Here is a 17,694-nt window from a genome sequence, read left to right on the forward strand (position 1 = left end):
AAATATCAAGTAAAACTAAATATTTGTTTACATTCATTTCATGTGGACTATAAAGTTTTAGGTCTATATATTTTGTGGAGGATTCATCATTATACTAAAAGTATATGAGCTTCTCTACAGTAGTTAATGGCTTTTTATGAAAGACGTCTGAGTAAATATTCAACCTCTCAATAAAACTGCAGGCTCAGACTGCATTGTTTTGATTTTACTTTCTCTTTCTACTTTTAATGCCATCTCAACTTGTTGAAGATTCCTTTCTCTTTTCTTTTTTTTTCCAAACTGGCTTGTCAAGTTACGGTAAACAAACACGAGCAGCTCATCGAAGAATTCCCCGTTTGTTTTTGACAGGACTCGAGCGCAACTTAAACTACCTGAGCAGCCAGATTTGGAGAAAGGAAGTCCTCTCCAGGCAAATGGCAGGTAAGAGGATCATGTTACAGTTTCATAAAAATATGTTGAGATGTGAGGTCGGGCAGAAGAGATGCATCTGTAGTGGGAGTGATATGTGGGACAAGCATGTTTTAATGTTGTAGTTGTTAGCTTGTACAGTTAAAAATGACACAAGGTATTTTGTTTAAAGCCAAGGCTCTCGATGGATAGACTTCCAACAATGGACATGTTTTATAGCTGACCTGTGCTTAAATGTCAATTATTTTTACACTACATTCCCACCTACTAGAATTGAGTTGAATAGAAAAAAGCTTAGCTTCATGCGTTATTTATTTGGGTAGAGACACTTTTTGATGATCTTTAATTCAACCGAACATTAATACGGAAAAAAACCTGTTGTTTAGCTCCATCTGCAGGCCGTCCAGTGACAGTAACTGTTGGAACCGTTTGGAAGCTTCAGTTGAACCCGTCACCGCCAGCGCCCATCAGACTGTCAGGTGATCGATCAATTATCAGTTATTTATCCGACTTCCCCAGGATAGTTCAATACAGCAGCTGCACATTTACACGTCTCTTTTAAAGCAGTAAGGATGGGACACTGTGTAGTTACTATATCCATCAGTCGGTGTTCAGAGGCTACTTATCGATTCAGAGTCCTGGTGGGTGGGGTGCTGCTCCAGTGAACCACACCCACCGGTTCTCCAGTGGGTGTTAGATGGTTGTGCTTCAGACAGGTGGCCAATCTGCCATTTGTTCCGACTCCAACTGATCCCCACAAAAATTCAACCTTAAAACTATCATTAACAGAGAAAACCCATATGCTGACGGAAGTGAAACTACTGTCAATATCAACACACCGAACTCATAAACTCTTTTAGCCACATCAACGTCTTAAGTAGAGCTTATTCGAGTGAGTCCTTTCTACTAACTGTAAAGCATTCCCGTTTGATGATTGCAGTTGGAACTGCAATCACCTGGACTTGCCTCACTGTGGCTCGAGTGATCTTCGGTTGGTAAACTCCTTTTTTTCCCCAAGTGACATTTTGTCTTGCTGTCTTTGAACTACACACCCTGACCTCGCCGTCTGTCGACAGGTGTTGTGTATTTCAGGGACTGCCCTCAGCAGCCGAACATTCCCAACTATCTGCTGGGGTTGGCTTTGATTGCCCTGCTCATGATTCCCTTTGTGACTCTGCCCTGCGAGAGCTATGCCGCTCAGCCAAGAGAACATCCCAGAGGGTTCAAAGCCTGCATGGAGGGTTTTGTTGTCCTGTTTATCTTCGTATGGTTTCTGTTAGGTAAGGATGGAAGAATTGGTACCAAATATCGGATCCAAGCAGATTCAAGTTTATTTGTGAATGAACAAAAACTGACAGTGTTTGTCTCCCGTGTCCTCTCTAGGTGCCGTGTGGGTTTTCTCGGTCTATCAACCAAACTACGACCCCTCTGCTGCTGATGGCCTTTACTGTAATAAAACCCTGTACACGTTTGCCTTCTGGAACGCCGTACTGGAGACGTTTGGGCTTGGAGCCCTTCTAGCCAAGTTCTGCAAAGGAATGCTGTGCTATGTGAACATGAGTCCGGTAGACAGAGGTTTTTACGATAATGTGTGAGATATTGTAAGGATAATGTACAATTTTATTTATGTAAAAAAAAAATAAATGTGGCGACATTGTGTTTTGTATCTGAGAAACTAATATATTGATCTTGATTATTGTGTCTGTTCAGTAAACTCTATGTAATATAATAAAACAAGTTTTTAATGAACTAAGTGGCTGACAAGTACTTGGTGAAAACAAAAGTAGATTAAATTCATTCAAAATAAGTTTGTCGATGTGAATAAATGTCAAAATTATACAGACTGAAAATACATTAAACTGCAAATGTGAGGCTCCCAAATTGGATCTCACGAAGGAGGATTAGATTGTTGCAATGCCAAATAAAGATGTTTCTACTTAAAAACGTTTTCCGATGGCAGAACCACCACTGCTTTGGGCAATTCATTTACTGTTTAAACGGGAGTCCCCCATCTGGTCCTATCAGAAACATGCGGAGATCTCTGTCATCGCTGATCAGCCAATCAGGTGGAAGGTAGTGCAGGCGTGCACATGCAAACCAGCTCAGGTCAGCCAGCCCGAAAAAAACAAAATCTCTAAAACATTAACAGCTCATTTGTCCATCACGTGGTGGTTCAGCTTTAGACGGAGAAACCGTCCAGAACAGTCCATCTAACAAAGTGGGAGACTAATCTGCTACTATGACAGGTACGTCCATCGAGTTTCACCTGTTTAAAAACTCCCTTATTAGCCACGTGGCTCTCTTTAAATACAGTATTTGTTTCGTTAAAGGCTAATCCTGTATTTTCTGCTCAGATAAAGTGACAGAGCTGGTCTCAAAGTGCCTACAGGCCCGGGACTTGGCTTACTGTCCCTACAGCCGCTTCCCTGTCGGTGCCGCCCTTTTAACAGCAGATGGCGCCATTGTCACAGGTAAGAAACAGGTGGCTCAAACAGAAAATCGCGCAAATACAGTGTTCAACCTGTTGTTATGTGACTATAATAAATTAATTTAAATAAATCACTTGGGGAGTGGCAATGAGAAAGTGGTAGAGTTTGACCGGCGGGAAAAAAGAGGCAGATTTGCATTTATACACACAAAACAACAGTTAATTTTTATAAATTTCAGCTTATTTGTAAAAATCAATTCATTTCAATTGTAATCTCTACCAGACAAACAGATTCAATTTATTTCCAACTACAATTTAATTTACAAAAATGAAACTGGCTCTGGGTAGGTGGGTATAAAATTATGCAGCACTTTTAAAAACAGCTCTACATGTTTTATTATTTCCAGGTTGCAATGTGGAGAATGCCTCCTATGGCCTGACCGTGTGTGCCGAGAGGACGGCCGTCCAGAGAGCCGTAGCTGAGGGACATAGACAGTTCACCGCCATCGCTGTGACATGGTAAGACACTTCATGCCGGTCAAAATTCAAACGATATCACAGTCATTTACTCGTCTTCCTCTCCGCCCAGTGATATCAAAGACCGTTTTGTTGGGCCGTGTGGAGCATGCAGACAGGTTCTCATGGAGGTGAGACTATCCACAGAACTGTTCTGTGTTTTCATAAGTTCTGCATAGAGTTTAAACACCTGCATGATAGTAGAAGGTGCTTAGGAAACTTGAATCATTCAAAGGGTCGTGTAGATATTTTGTAAGACAGAATTTACTGGGAATGAGAAAAAAATGTCTCTTTGTATAGTCAATCAATCAATATTTATTTCAGACACAAAAGAGGTCCATAGTAAAACAAAAGAAAAAGAAAACAAAAAGAAACATGACAGTCACTGAGCCACAAATAAATGATGACGCCAATGTTTCCACAATCTTGAGAAAAATCTCACTGTACTAAAAACAGGGTTTATTAAAATTGCTATTATATTATTGTATGACACGGATAATCTACACATACATTTATACATGAGATTCCTGAGCGCAGCTGCACATGTGGGAACAGCGTTATGTGCAAACATGTGGCTAGCACTGCTCCATCTAGGCACTTTGAGTAGGAGCCTCAGGCCATCATTGTATGCCACATAAAGTTTGTGCAGGCTACTTTTTTTATATCTTCGCCATAGATGGGCTGTGTAAAATGAAGTGCAAAAAACTTTAAAAAAAGCTACCTTCACAGAGGATGAACACATACCAAACTTCCTGATCAGAATATTAGCCTGTGCATACATCATGCAATACTGCCTACAAATGTCACGATCATCAGACAGGTCATCAGTTATGTAATGTCCCAGATATTTAATTTCATTGCATATATTGAGGACAATGCCAGATAAAGAGAAGTCAGGGGTTATCAGATGCTTATCTGCTCTACTTCTAACAATCATGACATTGCTTTTCTTAGCGTTATATTTGACATCAAAATCACATCCATATTGGGAACAGACCCTTAGTAATTGTTGAAGGCCAGCACTATATGGGCATAAGATTACCAAATCATCCGCATACATTATGTGATTGATTATGCGGTCACCAACTACACAGCCTGTTCTACAACAATTCAGGCGCTTTGATAGTTCATCCATGTAGATGTTAAAAAGGTAAGGGGACAATATACTTCCCTGCCTTACTCCGTTACCAACATTAAACGAGTCAGACAATGTGTTACCCCATTTGACATACATTAGTTGATGACCATACCAATAGACCATTATTCTAATTAGATATTTGGGTACACCTCTGCTTTCTAACTTGCAGAACAATAGTAAAAGATGCTTATGTTTTTTCTTGTTTTACTGTTTCAGATCTTCTTCCACTGAAATAAAAGATTAGTTTTTATTTTTATGCTTTATACACATCTTTGCATGGATAAAAATAATTTTGGGATGACCTGAACTTAATCAGTGACCCAAAACTTACACTTTTTTTCCCTGTTCTGTGTCTCATATGTTATGTTGACAGTGTAGTTACTTATAATGTTTAGGGTCAGTTTAGGAAGTTTCGATGCTTGACATCAAATAGTGAAACTTCAGGAGGAGTTGGGTGTCTCAGAGCACACCTAACTCTTAACTGTTCTGATAAGATTTGGGAAATGGTTCCTGAGTCAGTCTGAAATGAAATTGCCCTGTGAATAACGGTGAGGGCACTTCTTCTTCTTACGTCTCTGTTTCTCTCGTGTTTTTCCTACCCACAGTTTGGATCGAACTGGACCGTGTATTTGACTAAGCCAGATGGAACGTACAAAGAAACTAAGCTTCACGAACTGCTGCCTTTGCCATTTTCCCCTGAACACCTCGCAAAGAACTGAACACGCTTCCACTGCATCTCTGGATGGCCTAAAACTTGCTGATTTTATCGCAGCTAGCCTAGAAAAAACACTAAATATGAAAACCTGCTGTAGACCCACTACAAACTTATAACCACGCAGTTGATGTAAATCATTTGTAGAAAAAAAAAACATATCTGTCAAGTTTGTAATAAGCCAGAAATTGATCATTCTTTTGTTTTTCAACTTCTATCTACCACAACTGACTGTAAAATGTATTTGTGTCCAATTTCATTTGGCATCACCTTGTAGAAATATTCAATTTTTGAATGGCTGGTTAAATAAACTAAAAAAAACAACAACTAAAAATCTAGTTGGAAACTCATGTTGTGAAATCCAAAAGTAATACACAGCCAAAGTCTTTTGATTTATCTGTTAATGTGGTTAATTAATTTTTCAGATCTATATCAAATCAGAAGAAATAAATTATTAATATTACATAATATTGACATAAAATATGAACATTATATAATAATATTTGTCTGCCAGAGGTATAATAACGAGAGAGAAAGAAATTGTCCTGATCGAATAACAGATTTCAAAGTTAGATTCACATTAAGCGTCTCTAGAACCAAAATGTTTTTTATTGCCATTTTTGTTGTCCAGCCCTTTCATCGTGGTGTTGAATGTTGTGTTCCTTGCTAAAGTAGATGATGTTCGGCTTGGCGTTTGACCATTTCTAGGAAGCCCCACATATTGTTGGTGTTTGCAGCCTCGTCAGTGCTGTTCTGTTCTTCTGCTACCTCTTCTTATCCACTTATTCCTCTGGAAGCACAGAACAAGAAACGTAACAGAAAGTTCTGGGTCAATTTTTTAATCGAGTAGCTTTGAAGCTCTGCTCTGAATAGCCTCAATTTTCTAATTGTTAAAAGAACATTTTGTACGTCGACACATAAACCGCAGAGTATCCGTATACGTTTCTTGGTCTTTAAGTGCTTTGATACATTTTTGAGAAGGACATTTGTCAAAGCGGCTAAAGTTTCGTGGTTAAATAATTTAGTTGTGGTTCTGATGTGTTGGAGTCACGTAACCACATTTCCATGAGTGAAAAGGTCAAAAATGCTCTTTAGATATTTTTTTTTTGGTTTATTTTCCATTATCTTTGTCCATCTTTGAGTTTCCCATTATTCTCCCAGTCCAAGTCCTCATTGTTTTCGACGCTGTTTTGTTCTTTGGCTTTTGGACGTGTGCCCACGCCCCGCAGCTTTTGGATAAGTTTGTTTGTTTTCAAACTCACTTCCCAATCTGTGGAATGCCTGAAAGGATTTTGTCCCCAATCCTGACTTTGACTTTTTGTCCTCAACTCTTTCTTCAAGTCTGTGTCTCTACTCTGTGTAGAAATCTTACGTATGAGTTAAACATTTTGCTCCTTTACTTCCTCCTTCCCACAGTCAAGAACAGAAAACAGATTAGAATATGAATAGATTCATATTCACAAACAAAGCAAATATGGAGAAGGAAGCATTCTTAAGATCGGAGGAAAGGGTCTTAAACACTGTTCTGAATTGATATGATTTTACATTGCAGGCAGGGGTGCCGTATAAGTGGAAAAAGTTATGACAATTCTAAGGGCCCTGATCAACAGGGGGCCCTCCACAATTTATTTATTTTTTTGTTCATAGAAATAAAAAAATTGGGGCCCTGTCAATTACAAAATTAATCATATTGTATTTTCGGAAAATTGTTTTTAGCAGTAAAAATTAAATGTTCCCACTCCTGGACCAAAAAACACACATCCATATTTTCCCTGAACCCCACCCCGCCCGCCCCCCTGGATCTATAAGAAGTTCCTGCAAACTTGACAGTGACGTTGTTCAGCAGAAGTCAGTGGAAGACATGAACGACTGTGGCAGTTACTATGCTGCTAAGAAAAATTATAAAATCAGATTTTCAAACAAAAAGAGAGAGAGAGAGAAAGGCAAGAGTGTTAATTTATCACCCAGTTTTTCTCCGAGAGGTGGGTAGACTGTGTGAGATTATCAACCTTTTAGTATAGTTAGCTTAGCTACATACTACTGTTTGCCTCCTTTTCACTAGCATTTAATGAATTAAGGAAAGAAATTCCCATGATATTCATGTATTTAACCTGTACTTTTTACCACACTTAACAACAGATGAGTCAGTCAGCAGCAGCTCTAACTCATGCCCCTCCTGACCCATCTTCTCTGAAGTGAAATTAAAGCTGCAGTATGTAACTTTTCACATATTTGTTAAAACTGTCATTATGTTGTGACAGTATGGTATGAGAGATAATCTGTGAAAGATCTAATCTCCCAGTGCTAGAAACAACCAATCAGTGGCAGGAGAGTTTTAATGCTGTCAATCACAATCTTGTGTGGCTGCTCATCCTTCCTCCCCCTTGCTCTGTGCTATGCTGCAGCTAGCACAGCCTGTTGTGAATGCTCAGTCTAGTTAGCATAGTTACCAATGACGGCAGATAAACGATTTTCCTGTAATGATATGTTGTTTCTCCACCATTAGCACATTTAGCAGTGAATGAATGAAGTTGACTGACTGCTGTCAGACCCTCCTCCTGGTTCTGATTGGTTGTTTTGGCCGGAATGTTGCATTACTTTAACCAGCAGTAGTAATTCAGGGACGAGGTAGAGGAGATTGATTGTTTTCACAGATTATCTGTCTCATAAACTGTCACGACATGATGACGTCCCTCACCCCATAGGAGAAGAAAAAAAATCGTGGCTACGACTTAGTAACTCGTTTCAACGACTTGGTGCGATTTATTTATTTATTTTATTTTATTTTATTTTTTTCTCTCATGTCACCATGAGAGTATCAAATTTACCTAGGAAACATTGGAGTTGGATGAAGTAGGGAAAAAAAGTCTTTATCCAACAGCTCTAAGGGGGTGAAAAGGAAAACATTACGTAAGCGTTGTTGTGTCATGTGATTGGACGGGGGCGTGTCCTAGCCCCGTTTTCCGGAAACATGGAGGCTGTTCTGAGTGATGTTGTAGCTCCTGAGGACCTCAAAGTAAGTTTTACATTATTGAACCTCTTTCCGCGGTACAAAACGAACATATAGGCCAGTTAATAACTATCACCGATATCCTCTTACCTTCACTTGTCTCGGTAAACGCTGACACTGTGGGAAAACACCCCACGTCGACACGTCTGTCGCGTCACGTAGCATGCTAATGCTAATGTCCATGTTTTGGGTTAACACTTGGTTGCCTTCTTAATGAAATTCACTTTAATACCTGATGATACCTGGTACCGATACCTGATGCCAACAGCAGTATTACATTAATATGTGGTTACATTGAATTACACATAGTGGAACAATTAATGTAAATCTTGCGCAACAGGATATAACAGACGCTAAAAGTCGATACTTTTTACTGATATGTTGAGTGAAACAGAGCGGCTGCTGATTTGTCATTTTAAGCTCTCTTTATGAGACTTATTTGTGTTTTCTCTGTTCCAGAAATTCGAGAAGAAGTACAACAACGAGCTGCTGAAGGGATCTGTTTCCAAGGAAACAAAGTTTGAGTATGCTTGGTGTTTAATCAGGAGTAAATACACAGACGACATCAAGAAGGGAGTGTTGCTCCTGGAGGGTAAATAAATGTTTATTATTTAAATTATTCTTATTATTTTCCAGTATTTCTTCTGAGCAAACCTGTAGGAACCAGTCACACTCTTTTCTGTGGACTGCTTTAGCACACACATATATATTTTTTTGTCTTGCAGAACTTGTCCACAAATCGTCAAAGGACGACTCCCGGGACTTTCTCTTCTACCTTGCAGTGGCCAACTACAGGCTCAAAGTCAGTCATCTTTCCAAATATAATATGAATCTTGTATTTTCTTTCATAACGTGTTCAAAATACTCGCTTCTGTTTGAATGGTCAGAAATAAACAGCTGTGGTTTCTCCTAAGTTATAGAAAATTAATTAACTAATTTCAGTCACTGGTAACGAAACTATCCAACTAGAAACCATGCGCTTAGCAGGCTTAAAACTAGATCACAAATGTAAAGTATAAATGGGGCGAAATTTCCAACCCCAAAAGAAAAGCAAGAAAAAGAAAAATGTCTTTTTGACAATCTCAGATTGTTTAAAGAATGATTTCATTACCCGTTACTCTTACCCCCTTCCCTTGATACAAGCACAGACACACTGAGTCACTTCTGAAACAATAAAGCTTTGTCTGCTGGTTCAAAGCATGTTACTGGTGATGCAGCTAGATGTCACTGTTAGTCTGGAAAGTTAATAGTTTGAGGTTTTCTGGTGGCATCAGTGCATTTAAAATTAAACTCTTTTTATATGTATGTTTAACTGTTATATTTTCACTTTTTCCTGCTGATTCCCTCATGTTCAGTCACGGATCCATTCTTTTTCGTGTAATTGAGATGAAACACTACTTTAATTTGAAAGCTTGTGTTTCTTTTCAGGATAATAATAACCCTCGAGTATTTTAACTTTTGCTAATTTTCACAAATATTTTCAGGCATCAGTCAGAAGTTTACATCAGCTTACCTGGTGTTTTTTTTTTTTTTTTTTTCCAACAGGGTGGACTAGTTAGACAGCCAACAACAACAATTTATTTAAAAACTATTATTGTAGATTTTCTGTTATGTCTAATTTTCTCAACTTACTGTAACTTATACCTAAAGGCTCAAATGTATTCCTCGCTCATATTTGGTTAAAAGTCCTAAACCAAATTTCAGAGTTTCACCTCAGTTTTGAAGCCGTCAAGGAACGTTTGGTGCAACGTTTTATCACTTCATTACCTTAATATCAGTCTGCTTTATCCATTCGACAGTCTCTTTAGACGTATGTCTGTCTGAAATCACTGTCCATATTTGAGTTTAAGTTTCATCCTCTAGTTGCTGAATTGAAGTAAAATTTTCCAATTTTGAGTAAGTCTTAATTATTTTATCCACTCTGTACAATGCACAGTGGCTGCAAAGCACATCCTGAGCATGATGCTGCCCCTCCCTGACTGTAGGTCCAGTGAAGTGCACACATTCATACCTATGTTTGCACTTTCTCCTCAGGTCTTTAGCAATACACATATTAGAGTGAATATAGATATACATAGGTCAGCTGTGGTTTTGTTGAGTAAAGAGGAAAATGTGCAGAGAAAATGATGAGATCATTTGCTTTTTCAGAGAGCTTGTTCTCAGAGTATCTAATTTGATTTATGTGTTTGTGGTACAGCATTCTGGTACACGCTGTACCAGAATGTACCTGCATTCTGGTACAGCGGTGTGCCTGCCTCTGCTCCCTCCCTGACGATCCTCTGAAGATAACTAATCAGGGCTTTATGGTCTGCAGGTCATAATGATCTCTCTGTCTGCTTTTAAGCTGTAATCTCTCCAACTGTACCTCACGTGCCTCGTTCACCTCACGCGCCTCGTTCACCTCACGCCTGACCTGCATTGACTTTGATTTGATTTGTTTTCATAATTTTAAGTGACTCCTCTCCTCTCCTCTCCTCTCATCTCCTCCCATCCCATCCCATCCCATCCCATCCCATCCCATCTCATCCCATCTCATCCCATCTCATCCCATCTCATCCCATCTCATCCCATCCCATCCCATCCCATCCACCACCCCTCCCAGGAATATGAAAAGGCCTTGAAGTACATCCGGACTCTCCTGAGGAACGAGCCGGGGAACAAGCAAGCCTTGGAGCTGGAGAAGCTCATCGACAAGGCTTTGAAGAAAGGTAAGCGTGTGAAAAACAATGTTCTGAAAACGCTTTACACATCCACACCCTCACGCCCGCTTGTCGTTGTCCAGACGGCCTGGTCGGCATGGCGATTGTCGGGGGAATCGGACTGGGCGTGGCGGGTTTGGCAGGTCTGATCGGCTTGGCGGTGTCAAAGGGAGCAGCGAAATCCTAACCTGGATAAGAAATGTGTTCTGGACTTATACGCTGACCTCTATTTAAAAAACAACAACAACAAATAACCAAGTGCTAAAAAGAGGTTTGTTTCAAGTTGAATTTGTGCTGCATCACATTTACAGCAAATGATGGTTGGAAAAAAAAAGTTTCATACTTTAACAGGGTTGAAAATCACATTTTCTTCTGTTCACATATTAAAGCATGTCATTCTTTAGCTACTCTTTTAACTTCAATTGAATAAGTTGCCATTTGTTTTCTGCATGTCTAAGAGTGTACAGCTTTGTTTCATTGTTTATGGATAAAGGAAAGTGCTACTGATGCTGCGTGAACAATAGGAGGTAACATGAAGAGAGAGTGGCTTAATGTCTGCAGAGGAGTCCAGCTGAAAGCTGTGAACATTTAATTCAGACATGCTCTTTTTTTTGTTTATTCAGAGTACTAACTAATAGAATTTACATACTTACTCATGTTAAAAGCTTTCCTGACATTTACTATATTTAATTATTTTACATCTTGGTAAATAAAATGACTGCAAGAATATTTATGTCACTGTTTGTTTTTTTTTTTTGTTTTTTTGTTTTTTTTTACTGCAAATCATAAAGACTGAGAAACGGTGAAAGTGATGTTGAGATTTTTTAAATAAATTATCAGTAGTTTTTTCAAAATTTACTATATTTTACCTGCAGATTTATTGTACAAATCACGATTAAAAAAAACAAAAAAAAAAAAAACACAGTTCTCCAGTGTAACTTTGCTTGGATTCAACATTTAAGCAACAATTGAAGGAAATACAATTATAAGAACATCTCAACTTTAGTTGGGTTAAGATTAAAATCTAGATGCTGAATTAACCAAAATGTAGTAAATATTCCTTCAAAAAATTTAAATACTCTTTAGGCTGTACCTGCTAACCAGAGTCAAGGTTTATGGAAACATTATGGTGTCAAAACTTCTTTAATTTTTTTTTTTTTTTTTTCAATCAATCGGTGAGAGGAGATGTTTATGCTGGTAAGGTCATAATTCACAACAAGCGAAAGTTTCTTTCTTTTTGATATTTTACAACTTCATAAAACACCCTGAGCAATAAAGAGCAATAAAAAGTTATTGCTCTTCAGAGCATTAACTTAAATATCTCTGCATGCACCTAATTTATACAGCGCCCTCTACAGTTATTGACACATTATTGCACCGCAAGTCTGATTGATCAGAAAAGCTACTGAAAATTTTAATAAAAATGTTTTTTTAAACAGCTCATGAGATTTAATGAAGCTATTAAGGTTGAGCTGCAGAACCAAATTCATCAGATGACACTTTTTTATTCTTACTTTTTGGCATCTCAGTGTTTCTCCACCAACTTGCTGGACAGTTACCTTGGAAACCAGGATCTGGTGCAAACCTCGATTTCAAAAAGGTGTATAAAAGAATATTACACATTAACTGGACATGAAATGTTGCTCCATTGTGTTGGTGCGGGTCATCATGCTCGGTGTCAAACAATGAAGTGCTGTTGTACTGGATTACACAATAACCTTAATTACAGCGTGATGGGGGCATGCACATTGTTCCCAGTTGCATTTCTACATGTTGATTACATATTAATATCCTGCTGCACTCAATGAACGTTGGCCCGGCAACTGAAACTCACCGGAGCGGATCTGAATTAGCACTGCTCTGATAAACCATTGAGGGTAAAATGTGTTTTCAAGTCTCGGTTTTCCTGGGTTCCTCTCGTATTTTCCTGTTTCTCTCTCCTAGTGACATCTTTTCCCGGTAAACAGATAATTTTTTCCCTGACAGGTCTGGTGAGTTTCGGTGTCGTCAGACGGGTTAATGAGTTACCCCTCCTGAAGTTGATAACGGCGCATAGAGCTGATAGCCTCTGTAAGCCTTCCTGCTGTAAAATCAAGCTGGCAACTTGAATCTTTCTGGAGTCTGAGGCATGTCTGACAGAACCTCCGAGGACCCGGGCAGCGTGTTTCTATCCAGACCCGTCTCAGTGAGGCCGGTAAAATTCTTCCAGCGGCGTCCGCCTCCATTTTTGATTAGGCCAATAAAAGACGTTGATTAGGCTGGACTTACACGGACTTTAGCCTCATTATGAGTCTAATGACTCAAATTTCTGAGTAATTAATGAGTAGCAGAGGGTCCAGATAACTGGAAAATTTTCCACTCTTCAAAACAGAACAAAGGGCAAAACCCTCAGGCAGGCGACTGGACTTAAGCAAAGTTCAGGTATCCGCTTTGCTTTGAGCCACTCGTAATTAACAACTCCTCCTATTTACATAACTCAGCTAAAATTGTATTTTCTCACATTGGTTTTCACAAACATTTTTCAAACAGAGTCATCCACAATTCCTCAGTAAGGAAGCATAAAAAAATCCTTTAAAAATAAATTCTTATGGCGGTCAAGAGGCTACATTTTGCTGCTGTTTTTAAATGTCAGAAATCCTATTAATGTCCTCCGTCCAAGCTTTTTTGGTTCAGTCCCAGATGTTTCAGACTTTTTACAAGCATTGCTCTGACAGTAGAAAAGAGTTATTTCAGCAAGTAGCCATTTCCTGATCAATCTAGATCAGCACACTTCTGCCTTTCCCTTCTTCCCCTTTTTGAAGATTTTTGATTGGGATTTCTTCTTAAAGATTTGATCTTTCAGTTTTTTCTTGTCAGAAGGCTGCAGTCTAATTCTATATGAGAGAAGCGTAATGAGTGAAAATCCTGTTCAGAAGAGACGGGCCTGTTCCGTCTCAGTCTGAATGTTAAAGCTGCAACCAGCTATGACTTACCCAGGTGAAAAAGAAAAGTAAGAGGATTAAAGAAAATCGTTAAATCAACTCGAAAATACTGAGTTAGGGTAAGCAGAGGCCATTCAAGAACATCTCACATTTACAGACCCACTCAATAAATTTAAATATTATGAAAATGTAAATTTATTTTCAAGCAGTTTCTCTTACATATAAATTTCTGCTAACGGCTAATGTAAACACGAAGCATAAGTTTGAAAGATTTGACTAAAGTAACCCGAGGCTCCACCAGGAAGTGGCCTTGACTTCCAGAGTGAACATCAACCGGACAGCTTTCTCTCGCCTCAGAGATGTGATATATAACCTGTGGAGATGCGGTTCTTATCAGTTGAGAAGCTTCCAGATTGATGTTTTTTAAGATGAGCAACCACTCTATTAGAGATACCATTGAGAAAAAGCTTTTAATAACTAAATTAAAATGTATTTTTAATAGCTAGCAGATCCAGATCTCAGGGTTACTTGTGGTTCCCATGGAAGAACCTTTATTTATCGAACTCTTCTCATGAGAAACCAGTGGCTTTGTTCACCATGTAGATCAGATTATAGGTCAGCCTACTTAAATACTTAGTATTACGACTTTCTAGAAGATTTGTTTCCATAATTTGATATTGTTTAGTGGTAAATCAAATATTTATCTCCAGTCAGGGTCAAGGACAGCGTTAAAAAGGTGTGTCTGGAAAGTGTTCAACAGCTCAAATCCACATTTTGTGGGAGTGGTTGGTCAGATCTGACAGTTGCCTGGCAACAGCCTATCAATTATTAGTGTGTTTTGAATGCTGCTCAAATCTAATTGGTGCAGAGTGTAGAATGTTTTTTTTTTAATTGCTGCCTTAAATAAAAGTGAACACAGTGCAGACCTTTGAATCCCCCCACCACAATGAACTGCTTGACATGACGCATATAATCTGCCACATCCAAAACTTTTGACATATAATGTTGGTTTTATTTGTCACTGCTTTGGTGTATCTTGAATGTTTGCTGGATTTCTAAACATTGCGTGTCATTAAAGAAAAGGGATTCTCAAGATAGATGAAATATTCCTCCAAAAATCTGGTGCAATAATTATTAAGCAGTTCAGAGGAGAGTCTGTTTAAACATTTATCTATTCACTCTTCCATGATGCGCCTCATCCTCACATGTTCATCGTATGTCTGTTCCTGGAAAGCTAATGAGAAACTTACAGCCTTTCCAGGTATCACTTCACCAGTCACATAACGTTTTATTTTTCAAAGGTAAAGCGACAGTGAAATCTGCTTTTAAACTTATAAACCCTCCGTGGCCAGTCATGCAATCAGAGGAGCTGTAAAACGCGCTCCGCAAACAGTCTGGTCGTAAAACGGGCCGTTTAAGGTGGAGCAGGACCCATGTTTTAGAGCACCTCAGGTGTCGGTGACATGGGTGAGGTTGTTTTATTTGTTTGGTTTTAACAAGGACATAAATTCCTAAATTTGATATATTGATCAGGATGCAGAACTTTAAGGCATCCCCTATCATTTATACCTGTAGAGTTGTCCATTGTATCACCAGATGTGTTGTACAAACTCAAAACCGAAGCTTTGGGTTTGCACTCTGAAACATGATGCAGCGTTTTATCTTTTTCACCTTTTGTCACACTTCTACCTCAGCGTATTATTAATTTGGTTTTATTGCGATAGACCAACATTAAGTAATGCATGATTAGAAAGAGGAAGCAAAAGGATAAATGGTTACATCAACGTTCAGGTTGTGCCACCGGCTCTCAAGTTCATGTAGATCTGGACTTTGACTAGGTCATTCTAAAGCAACATGTTTTTATCTAAAACGTGATGGCTGTACGTTAAGGTTCTTTTTCCTGTTGAGAGGTGAAATCTAAACTCAGATCTTCTGTTTGAAAACCTCCATTGATACATTACAAGTTCATCATTAATTAAGCTTCTGTTTCTGCATTCCAGAGATTTCTAAAAGTGACTAAAATTGATGTGAGCAATTTTACAATTTAATTTGTAGACTATAATTCGCACATTTACATTCAGCTTTTAGTTAAGAGTTTGGAAAGCACTTCTCTTTAAAATAAATTTAAAGGCAGTAAATATGTTAAAAGCCCAAATGTGAGCAAAAGATAAAACATCAAGCAAAAAAAGAAAAAGAAAGTATCTATAATGCAAATCCAGAAAACTCTTGAAATCCATTTTTCTAAATGAATCTTGAACATCTTGTCAATTTTAAACAGAGCTCCAACATTAAGGAACACTTTTACAGTTATACAGAGCCATCTGAATTTGATTGTAAGATTGTTTTCTTCTTTAATAACAAACATTTTAATTTAAAAACTGTGTTGTGTGCTTACTTGTGTTGTCTTAAATATTGAAATTGGGTTGATGTTGTGAAACACTGAAGAGCGACAAACATGCAAAATGATGGGAAATCAGGAAACACTTTTCCACACCACTGAAAATATTAATATCTTTTCACATTGACCTAGTTTGGAAGCATACAGATAAAAACTGTTTTGATATGATTTGATTTTGTGACTGGAAACAGGAGGGAATTACTGTAGAGGTCATGAATACCTCAGAGTACAAATCTTTCTAAAACAGAAACACACCTGTGGACTTAGCTTAAAGTTGAGCATTTAAACTTTATAGATAACGATATGTTGCCTCTACTCTATTATTTCTAATAATTTGGAGTTATTTTGTTTTACTTTAAATGTAAACATTTTATTTTGTGAAACAAACACAATGAAAATCCATATTTAGGCTGTAACTCTAGAGAATATTATATGCATTTAATTTAGTTGTTCTTAAAGAATTTCATCACTAATTTTTAATATGTAAAATAAAAACAGTCCACAAAATATTTCCTACACATTTCTGAAGGTCAACGCACTTCCTGTCCTGCTGGGTCAATTCTGATCTTATAAAAGTAGAGCCACACTAATCAGCTACAGAAACCCTCATAAAACCACCGGGTGGATTTGGTCCAGAAGATGTGGAAAGACGTTGAGGTTGGAAAACATTCGCAGCAAGAGATGACTGAGGTAAAGTAAGTTTAGAAACCTGCGTGTTCCTGGCTCTCTGTATCATGATATCTACTCATCTACTCTTTGTTATTCTGTTTTATCTTTTACTTTTTTATTCAGTTGTTGGATTCCCAGAATCTCTTGTCCCGAGCAGGAACGATAATTATCAGACATTTCTAGGAACGGTCAGTTGTTTGATTTTTTTTTTTTTTTAGCCACATTACATTTGTGACTTCAAACATACTCTGGAGATTTCTAGAAGAAGAAAAAGAAGAAAAAAAAAATTTCCTCCCTGAAACTTGGCCTGGAAAAAGCACAGCTCTGGTTTATTGTTGGCCTATTTTTAGATCTTTATTGTTGACCTTTAAACAAACGAGTTTGCCCCTTTATAAATCTTCTCCCTCCTACCAGATTGACAGCTCGGTCCCAACTGCAGGTTAAGGTTTATCTTTGATATTATCAGCTGGGTCAACTTAAAGCATTCAGAGGATTTGTCAGCGCTGACCCAGAGGTCCTCACTGGGGGTTATTAATGAGGTCCAACAAACACAGAAACTTGAAGTTTTGTCTCTGCTTGGCTGCTTGTTAACCCTTGAGATTATTCCAGTTAGATGTTGACGTTGTCGCTCTGCGCTCTTTTTTTTGGGAGAGATCGTCTCGAATGACCAAGAAAACAGAGTTCAAATCATCAGTCCAATTTATTAAAGCCAAATAAGCGATAACATTGTTTAGGATCAACAGAGAAATAGTTTACCGTTACAGCACCGGTCCACTGCTATGCGTCCTTAAGGGA

At 38.2% G+C, this 17,694-nt stretch overlaps 3 protein-coding genes across 3 annotated transcripts; all 3 read left to right on the plus strand.

Moving 5' to 3' along the window:
• The first annotated feature begins 190 nt into the window (after window positions 1–190).
• LOC106924006 (transmembrane protein 272-like) lies at window positions 191–2,157 on the plus strand. The gene is made up of 5 exons (XM_014997469.2): window positions 191–420; window positions 795–887; window positions 1,349–1,399; window positions 1,485–1,688; window positions 1,792–2,157. Exons 1-5 carry the CDS (start codon window positions 228–230, stop codon window positions 2,001–2,003), a joined length of 753 nt encoding a protein of 250 aa, XP_014852955.2. The 5' UTR covers window positions 191–227; the 3' UTR covers window positions 2,004–2,157.
• A 263-nt stretch (window positions 2,158–2,420) lies between these two features.
• LOC148154060 (cytidine deaminase) lies at window positions 2,421–5,536 on the plus strand. The gene is made up of 5 exons (XM_014997471.2): window positions 2,421–2,654; window positions 2,763–2,879; window positions 3,244–3,355; window positions 3,426–3,483; window positions 5,096–5,536. Exons 1-5 carry the CDS (start codon window positions 2,648–2,650, stop codon window positions 5,207–5,209), a joined length of 408 nt encoding a protein of 135 aa, XP_014852957.1. The 5' UTR covers window positions 2,421–2,647; the 3' UTR covers window positions 5,210–5,536.
• A 2,570-nt stretch (window positions 5,537–8,106) lies between these two features.
• Window positions 8,107–11,640, plus strand: fis1 (fission, mitochondrial 1). Its single transcript, XM_014997468.2, has 5 exons — window positions 8,107–8,218; window positions 8,672–8,804; window positions 8,938–9,014; window positions 10,815–10,920; window positions 10,995–11,640. The coding sequence occupies exons 1-5, from the start codon at window positions 8,174–8,176 to the stop codon at window positions 11,096–11,098; spliced, it is 465 nt and encodes a 154-aa protein (XP_014852954.1). The 5' UTR covers window positions 8,107–8,173; the 3' UTR covers window positions 11,099–11,640.
• The last annotated feature ends 6,054 nt before the right edge of the window (window positions 11,641–17,694 follow it).

Source organism: Poecilia mexicana, unplaced genomic scaffold (assembly GCF_051168715.1).
Source record: "Poecilia mexicana isolate PSO_F unplaced genomic scaffold, ASM5116871v1 scaffold_18, whole genome shotgun sequence".
Classification (NCBI taxonomy): domain Eukaryota; kingdom Metazoa; phylum Chordata; class Actinopteri; order Cyprinodontiformes; family Poeciliidae; genus Poecilia; species Poecilia mexicana.